General features: G+C 36.7%; 1 protein-coding gene across 1 annotated transcript; it reads left to right on the forward strand.

Moving 5' to 3' along the window:
- Positions 1–7,843: 7,843 nt before the first annotated feature.
- On the forward strand, positions 7,844–9,738 carry LOC135208107 (intersectin-1-like). The gene is made up of 3 exons (XM_064240255.1): positions 7,844–8,116; positions 8,354–8,830; positions 8,920–9,738. Exons 1-3 carry the CDS (start codon positions 7,844–7,846, stop codon positions 9,736–9,738), a joined length of 1,569 nt encoding a protein of 522 aa, XP_064096325.1.
- The last annotated feature ends 262 nt before the right edge of the window (positions 9,739–10,000 follow it).

The following is a 10,000-nucleotide window of genomic DNA, read 5'->3' on the forward strand; positions in this document are numbered from 1 at the left end:
ATAGGATGGTGGGTACGTTGATAGAAACTCACTCCACATTTGTTTTCTGGTTAAGTATTGTATTATATTAATATTTTATTATATATGTATCGAATTATAGTATATATATGTATAGATATATAACCTATATATTATATATATATTAATATCTAGATAATTATTATATATATCACTTCTAAAAACCTAGAGAAAAAGAGAAAGAGGTGCCACACCCAAATCCCCAAAATAAACCCACTCGTCGTTGCAGCCACGTGAGGTAGATCAAAATCAGCCCCAAAAGGACTCTCTCTCTCTCTCTCTCTCTCTCTCTCTCTCTCTCTCTCTCTCTCTCTCTCTGTCAGGCAAAATCCCCATCCACAATATTAATGAGAATTCTGGAACAAAAGTCACTTCCAGATTCATAGGATAACAGCCGAAAATGATGCCGAAAAAGGTAAAAAAAGATGATGGCGGTTTTTGCCTGGAAAATATGCCCAAGTGTCTCTGCAAACATTGGGATCCGATAGTCGCCATCAAATCTGGGGATTATTCCAGTTGTTTTCTTTTCTCTATAAAATAAAATAAAACTTGGAAATTCCAAAAGCGAATGTCAAAAGAGCAAAGAAACCTCTGTGGGGTAAGATTCCAGTATATGTATGTGTGTATGCGTGTGTGTGTGTGTGTGTTTATATATGTATGTATTTATGTTTGTGGGTGTGTTTGTAAGTGTATGTATAATATCAACGAAACTTTTCATAATCATTGGATCTTAAGACATGTCACAAGAGTGATCTCTCTGACAGAATGTGCAAATCAATTAAAAAAAAATGACCTCTTTCTCAACGACTAAGTCAGAAGGTCAAGAAAAGAAAGTATAGTTCATTATTATTATTATTATTATTATTTTTATTATTATTATCATTACACCATTCAGCCATGGACATTGGAACATAGACTACAAAGGCCACAACCCAAAGATAAAACCACAACCCAAGGATTGACAACAGCATTATAGTACAAGGTACACATACAACCTTTAATGACCTAGTTATCTGAAACAGCATTTAAGCCGGCCCCATCGACCATGCAAAACATAAATATAAACCTAAAGCGTTCTAGAAACGGGACCATATCCAATTCCATCAGAAACTTGGAGGTCAACAAGAAACGAAAGTTACAACTTTTACCGAGAACTGAATGAAAGGGTCACTTTCTCTCTGGCTACGAAACTTTCTGGGGAAAGTCAACAATAACATGAATGGCGATTTTGAATTGACTTTTGTGAGGACCAGCCATAATATATAAATATAATGGAATATGGAATTTAGGCCAAAGGGTAATCGCTGGGACCTATGAGGTCATTCAGTGCTGACACGTAAATTAAGAGTAGAAAGGTTTTAAAGGCATAACAGGAGGAAAACTTCGCAGTTCCACCACGAATCAATTGTTTGGAGAGGGCTGAGGAAAGTAGGATGGAAGAAAGAGAATATGAACGGATGTACAGTAAAAGGAACGAAAGGTGTAGCAGCTAGGGGCGAAAGTCTGTCCTGAGTAAGGTCCAATAATTTACAGGCCGAATTATTGTTAGAATCTGATTCTCAAGTTAAGGGGAAGATTTGAATTTATGATAGACACGAAATCTTAACACGCAAATGCAATAAAACGAGTTATTTTGAACTGTATTTATATGAAAACCGAAATGAAGAGATACTGATGATTACAAAAACTGAATTCTGATTATAGATAATTTAATATAGAATCCAATATAGCTGTCAATACCTTCAGAAGTCTTCCTTCCTTTCTTAATACTCCCCATCAATCATCCACGTCAAGAGAGCTCTTAAGATAATCATCATTCAGCTGAGCTTCGGAACTTTGCAAAATTCAATCTTCCTGACGTACCTCCCACGGCGTGTTTCGTCAAAATTTTATTTTCTCTCGCATGTACAAACAAACAACTGGAATTGAAGCAGAAAAATAAAAAGCAGAACTACAAGTTTTTATATTCACTTATAGTCTAGTTTGTCGACCGAACATGGCGGATATCTATGAAAACACTTTTGTCTAATCTCCAATCAGTGCGATGTAATACCAGACTCAGCCTGAGAGAGAGAGAGAGAGAGAGAGAGAGAGAGAGAGAGAGAGAGAGAGAGAGAGAGAGAATGTAAACGATCTGGCACATTCCCATCCAATCATCAAACGGATATTCAATTATCCCAACTTTCTTGAAGCTTGCATCCAGTCGTCTTCTGGATTTTCTCATCTGGTCATTCTAGAAGTCTGTTACGAATGAACAATAAATCTATTTGTGTGCTTAACTGCACTTATCAAGAAAAGAATATATATATATATATATATATATATATATATATATATATATATATATATATATATATATACATGCACACACACACACACACACACACACACACACACATATATATATATATATATATATATATATATATATATATATATATATATATAATCTATATATATATATATATATATATATATATATATATATATATATATATATATATATATATATCAAATACTTTATAAATGGGACCTCGTTCATGTTTCAATTTTCAGGACAGCAATAAAACGAAAATTATTAATCCTTCCAGACTCAGACTTTATGACAAAACTGGCAAAGTCCCAGAAAACTGAAACAGGGAAAATGCAACATACGATGCACACACACAAAATGACAATAAAAAAACCATGCGATATAAACGTTTGGGATCCGTGATGTGAAGCAGAGCTTTTTCGTTAACGGATTCCTTTTAAAAAAATGAAATTGAAAATGGGGAAATTCTCAGCGATGAGAAAATGGGACCTGCCTTAGAGACACTCTTTCATTTCTCTTTTTGACTTTTTTATTTCTATTTTATTCATTTTTTATTTGTAGAAGTAGTATTGTTTACATAGATTGTTTGTGTCTGTCGTTATTATTGGGCAAAATGTTATATGGGAATTTTGACAAAACTGACAAAAAAAAGTGGACCTGGCATTTTCTATTTTTCTTGGGTTTTGGAGGTCTCTTTTTAATTCAGTTTGTTTTTTTGTGTTTTTTTTTCTTTTTCCCAGCATTATTGGGTAAAAAATTCGTCTGCATTTTGAAACAAATATTCACCAAAAGTGGAAGGAGTCAGTGTCAAAAAGCGATCGCATTTCGAGGGATACATTTAATGAAACTCCAATATATTCTCTTCGAAAATATATATTAAATTAAACATTTACTACCATATCCCCAACTTCCACATTACTGTAGAGAAAATAAAAACGAAACTTAAATAGATAATCGTCTCATGGAAGCAGCCCAACCATTTCCTTACAAACCCCGCGGAACCTTCCACCCGACCACTTCTAGTAATCTGATTCCATCAGAAGCTGATGCTTTTAGCAATTTGGCCTCGCTTTGATATTCATATATTTGTGTTCAATTAACATCTAAGGGACATTTAATGCTCGATGCTTCTGGGGTCGCCTCCCCCTCCAGATGTGTGAAGTGTTCATTGTCATGATCATGAATTTATCTCATTAATTTTATTGAATTTTTACTTCTTATTTCAAGCAACGTTTTTCGACTTCTGAAGCCGAATTATTCAGTTCAGGGAGGTTGTAATGGGTTTGGGTTTTGAACTTCACTGGAAAAGTGGGGTTTGTTTGTTTGGTTGTATTTTGGCGAGAGGTTGTGATGATAAATTGGAGCGTAGGGACCGTGGTATGTGATTTGAGACTTGTACTGCGGTTTTTTATTTAGGTAATTTGGTTTTGTATTGTATGTATATATATAATATATATGTGTGCGTATGTGTGTATATATGCACTTTTCAAATATATATAAAAAATACCATGTATAATAATAATAATAATAATAATAATAATAATGGGGAAAATTTTACACTTATGTAAATGTAAATAGAAATTGAGAATGCTCTTTTAGAATATATATACAAAGATTAATGTCTTTTTATTATATAACAACTACTACCAAATATCATCAATATCATCAAATTATACCTTTGAAGACTAGCTTTTTTTTACAGAAGACTCAACCTGGCGTCACCCTAATTCTATTTCCACACCTTCCCTCGAAGGAGAGAAGGTGTGGAAATAAAATTAGGAAGAAGAAGAGGAAGAGGAGGAGATGAGATGTTTTGCACAATTTCTGTTTCGCTTCTTCCGTCACTCATTAGATTTCAGGTTAATTACATTGGGAGGGGAATTGCTGTGATACGACAGAGAACAAGTTTCCTCGAAGATATGGTCAATATACCCTCTCCCTCTCTCTCTCTCTCTCTCTCTCTCTCTCTCTCTCTCTCTCTCTCTCTCTCTCTCTCAGATAGACTGACAGACAGTCAGACAGGCAGAAATATACGACAGTGTTTATATTGTTAATAATTCAACTCACTTGTCAAAAATCACTTTTGTTTCTAGATATTTTCTCTTCATTTCCTACTTCTTTCTTCGTTATTGAATTACCCTCAATTCCCATTTATTTCCTCTCCTCTCCAATTATAACTCCTCTCCCTCTCCCACCCCCTGACAGGAGGAATTAAATTCCATGTAATCCAGTTCCAGCGTCTTCAGATGAAAGGTCCTGAGGTCTTTAGCATTCCGGGAATGAGGCTTCGTTCTTTCCCACAAAAGGTGACACTCGACAGACAATTGTTTTTATGAACTTAAGCAATTTAATATTAATTTCCCCGTCTCCCAGAAGACGCCAAAATGGAATAGTTGATTCTCTCCTCTTTTATTCAGTTCGAGGAAAAAAGGAAAGGAAGGGAGGAGCTTTTTGAAGATGACAGAATTATTATTGTCTGGTGAAACGTCTGTTTCCCTTTTGCACCAACAAGTCTGTGTGTCTGTCTGTCAGGAGCCGCGTCTTAAGTGACTTAGCGGATAGCATAAACGAATTCTCGGGAGTAAATAAAGAATAAACAAGATTTTGGGCGTTGATTATAAAGGACAAACGAGATTTTGTGGATTAACTAAAGAGCAAATGCATTATGGGGGCTTATTAACAGAGAATAAATGATACTTGGGAGATTCTAAGGGTATATTAACGAGGTTTTGGTTGTTAATAAAGAATAAACGAGAATCCTTGCGTTAATTGCAAAGAACAAACGAGAGAAAGAGAGAGAGAGAGAGAGAGAGAGAGAGAGAGAGAGAGAGAGAGAGAGAATATAGACTTGGGACCTTGACAACAAAGAACGCATTATATTTTGGTGATAAGAAAATATAAACGAGAAAGTATATATGACAAAGGACAAACGAGACTTTGGGGATTAACTTCAAAGGAAATACATGCCAGGGTTTATCAACAAAGAATATATCATATTTTGGGGTTAAGGAAATATAAACGAGATTTCTGGCTAAGGAGAAAGCGTCTACTTACTATGTACTCTTAAGATTCTGAGGGTTAATGGCAAAGGATTCAAGAGAGTCAAGTAGGTTGACGAGAGAGAACATTATATTTTGGTGACATAAAAATACAAACGAGATTTTTGAGTTAAAAAGAAAGACTATCAAAATTTGGGGGTTAATGACAAATGATAATTTCATGGTTAACGAGAAAGTAGATACAATATATATATATATATATATTATACTATATATATATATATATATATATATATGTGTGTGTGTGTGTGTGTGTGTGTGTGTGTGTGTACGTCTCTATATATATATATATATATATATATATATATATATATATATATATATATATATATATATATAGTATAATTACAATAATTCTAGCACGTGATTCATATTCACACATTACCACAGGGGAACATATGGAAAAGGGTGTAAGTCCTAACCCGTTTCGACTTTTATTTCCAAGCCCCGTCTCGTATTTTACACCTGTAGTAATGAGCAACGATATATATATATAGTATATATATACATAATATATATATATATATAGTATATATATATATATATTATCATATATATATGATAAAAAAAATACTACATACATCAAAACAAGGTCCATCGAGGTGATAATTGTATTGCTTTACACTTCAAAAAAAAAGGAACGTAATACTATCATGGCCAAACCCAAGAGAAACCAGAACAAAGGAAAAGGAACAGCATTGTTGCACGAAGCCTTTGGCGTCATACCGGAACCTGGCTCTTGCAACTGTGCCCCAGAATGAGGCAGAAAAGGCAGAAGAAGAAGACGAAGGTAAACAAGTTAACAAAAGAATCCCTCTTCTTTGGAGGAGGGGCTGGCGGGAGGGGGGATGGGGAGAAAAAGTCCGAGGGACAAAACACGTCTCTTGTAACCGGACGCTTGAAACACTACTTATCCGGACACAGGTGGACTGGAAAAGATGCAGTTTTCTTTATCTGTTCCGAGATAAAGTGAAGCTGTTTTTATGTGGAATGGGATTCCTGAATCCCGGGAATTTCTTTCATGGTGGATTCAACAGGAACGAAAACAGGGACTCGCCATTTCCCTCTCTCAGGTTCGGTTGACAAAATCAGTATTCGAGTAAGGATGTTATTCATTTAAGGGCGATAATTGGTATTATTTTAGTGCTATTTTGTTTCATTGAATTAAACGGAAAACGCTGCATATTTTGAACTTATTAGTGTGAGTGAGTGTGTGCGTTCTACTTACATGTGGCGGGTGATGTGAGAAGTGTGACTAAGCTCATACTCCTCTCAGATTTAGTTCCTGTTCATTTCTGTCAAAATTTCGAATTCAGTTGTTTTCGTAGAATGACACTACTGTTAAAAATATTTCTATATATTAACACATACACACACACACACACACATATATATATATATATATATATATATATATATATATATATATATATATATATGTGTGTGTGTGTGTGTGTGTGTGTGTGTGTGTGTGTGTGTGGTTGATACATACATGTAGGTACATAATGTACATAGTGTGTGTGTGTCTGTGTGAGGCAACTGAATATGAATCCTCCTGACGTTCTCCTTCGTCGAAAGGAACCACGAAACCGAACATTGTGGAACTCTCCTGAAAGAGAGAGAGAGAGAGAGAGAGAGAGAGAGAGAGAGAGAGAGAGAGAGAGAGAGAGACAACTAAAACTTGAACGAAAAACAAATGAAGATAGTTAATAATTAATCCTAAATGATTTTTCATGAGGTGAGAACATATATCAAATCACATACAAAGATCTGTGGATTACCTCATACTTTAAATTTCTATACAAATATATATTATATTTACATTTATTTATGTACGTAAGTTTTTTTATATATATATATATATATATATATATATATATATATATATATATATACTTATAGAGAGAGAGAGAGAGAGAGAGAGAGAGAGATATATATATATATATATATATATATATATATATATATATATATATATATATATATATATATATATATATACATATATATATTAGGTGGCACGACAACACACACACACACACACACGCACACACACACTTACACACACATCACATCACAACAACTACAAGTATAAACGACACAATAAACCCAGGAATCCCATTTCTCACCCCTCATCTCTCATGTATTATAGGCAATGCCACTGTCTATGTATGTATGTATGTATGTATGTGTATATATACATATATGTATGCATGTGTGTATGAATTTATATATATATGTTTATATATGTATGTATATATATATATATATATATATATATATATATATATATATATATATATATATATATATAAGGTGTTTCCTCCACATTAAACCCAATAGTGAGATTCTGGCAGCTTCAATGACCGGATCTTTCTCATTTTTCTTTTTAACAGTTTTTTATATTTTGTATTTATGGACTGCACTGATTTATTGAAGTGTCGGACCAGCGATGCCTTCGAGGCAAAAGGAACAAGAAAGAGTCTTCGGAGATTCCTGGGGCTTCAGAGAGACGAGATACTGGGCGTTCCCGGAGTGTCTCCAAGCAAGTATGTCTGTCTGTCTGTCTGAAGCCTGGCATCGGAGACAGACGAAAGTGCGAGAATCCTGTCCTCAGAATCCAGAAACCCCGGCTCCAGAACCCAGGAATCTCGTCTTCAGAATCCGGGAATTCCGTCTTCAGAATCCAAGAAGCTCCGAGGCAGAAACAGAATCTAAGGATAGAGTGAGGTCCTGTCATCTGCAGACATTAGAAAATGTTTTCCTCAGTTGTACTTAAAGCAGTGTGCATGAAAGTATTCGTCATTGTCGCCGTTCTGTTAGGAGCTCTGTTCACTGGATTGAATAACTTCGCTCGTCGTGAAAGCGGTGTTCTGCACCAGCTTGTTGAATGCGAGCGGTATTGCTTGGAGCTCACAGGACGCTTGGACACTCACATGGAATCCCCCGCATTTTGGAAAAGGATCTACTCCCAGGACATCCCCATCGACCTTCTTCGCCCGTTGCAGCACTTCGTTGGATCTTGGCCTTCTTCCCTCGGCTCGGAAGCTTTTTGAAGTCCAGACAGGATCTACAACGGTGCGAAATCGTGGCCCGACATCTGGAAAAGGAACTGGAAAAGGTCCATTCAAATCTTGGATTTTTCCAGTGTCTTAAAACTCTCATGACTGAAAAGGTTGGTCACATTTGCCTGTTTTCTGCTGTGTGTCTGACCTTGGGAGCCATTTCTTTACTGAAGAGATTCGTATGCAGTAAGAAGCAGGAAACTGAATTGGAAGAAGACGACCTTGAATTAGATTGGTCGTCTCTAGAATCGGAGGAAATTGAGGAATTACAATTAATGGAAGAAAACGCTCTTCTCAAGAGACAGAAAGAGGAGTTAGAAGCTGAGAATGGACGCCTCTGCAGGAAGATTGACGTCCTCCAGAAAAAGAGAGAGGCAGAGTTGGAAACTTCAAACAAAACTATTCAAGATCTCAAGCAAATAATGACCACAATAATGCAGAGATCGTAACTCTTTCTTAAGAGATTCAGCTGCCCACGAGAGAGGAAGCAGTGGTCGAAGGTCAGCCAAAACCATCAGAACCTGCACAGTCCAACAAGGAACTGGAAGCAGAGTATGACCCTCTTGTCTTCTCTGATTACGAAGCCCTTCAGAGCCAAAGGGCGCAAGAGAATGAAAGGGCCAAGAAGACCATCGATGACCTCCAGGAAAGTAATGACCAGCTGCTGATGGAAATAGCCGACAAAGATGCATTGGCTCAACAACACCTTAAGAAAGCCGAGGATCTGCAGGAATCTGTTAGCCTGTTGAAAGAGGAGCTGGAAAGGACTAAGGAACAAAACCGAGCCAATATCGAGATTCAATCCCGGCTACTGAAAGAAAACGAAGAGTTAAAGAATAGTATAGAGGAAGCCCATAAGGCCAAAGAAGAGTGCCTGAACACCCTAAAAGCTAAGAAAGGTCAGCGAAAACTGATCACATTCGACCTTCCACCTGATCAGCCACAGATGAAAAGTATCTTCTCGGGTCTTGCAAGTCCCAAAGAATCGCCCAAGAGTCATCAGGCTACTAGTGGGCAAAAGGAAGAAGAGAAGATTGTTGTAACTGTAAAGAAAAGGGTTAAAGATGGAAAAAGAGATGTAAGTTTTGAGAAGAAAGAAGCCCACAAGCCTGAAGAAGGATGCCAGCAGCCCCAAAAGGAAAGGAAAGTAGAGCGAAAATGTATCGTTTTCGATCTGGAACCGGATCAGCCTGAGGTGATCAGAAGCATCTCAGGCCTTTCAAGACCTCTGCCTCGACATCGGCCCCCACACACGACCACGACCCGGAAGAAAACTGGATAATATTCAGGGGATAAACGTTAGCAATTGAAGAGACTTGAGGAAATGGAAGGAGAAATGACAGTCGAACTGGATGTCCCCAGGAATTTCCACCGAGCTATCAATGGAATCCAGGGAAGGACACTGGAGGAGATCACCAACAAGAGTGGTGTCGCCCTCATACAGATGCCAGGGAGGTTTGAGGCATCAGATCTGATCACCATAGTTGGTACAGCCGAGCAAGTTCGACTAGCAGCCGGTCATATTGAACGTCTCATCAGCAAGC

The sequence above is a fragment of the Macrobrachium nipponense genome, chromosome 34 (genome assembly GCF_015104395.2).
Source record: "Macrobrachium nipponense isolate FS-2020 chromosome 34, ASM1510439v2, whole genome shotgun sequence".
NCBI classification, from domain to species: domain Eukaryota; kingdom Metazoa; phylum Arthropoda; class Malacostraca; order Decapoda; family Palaemonidae; genus Macrobrachium; species Macrobrachium nipponense.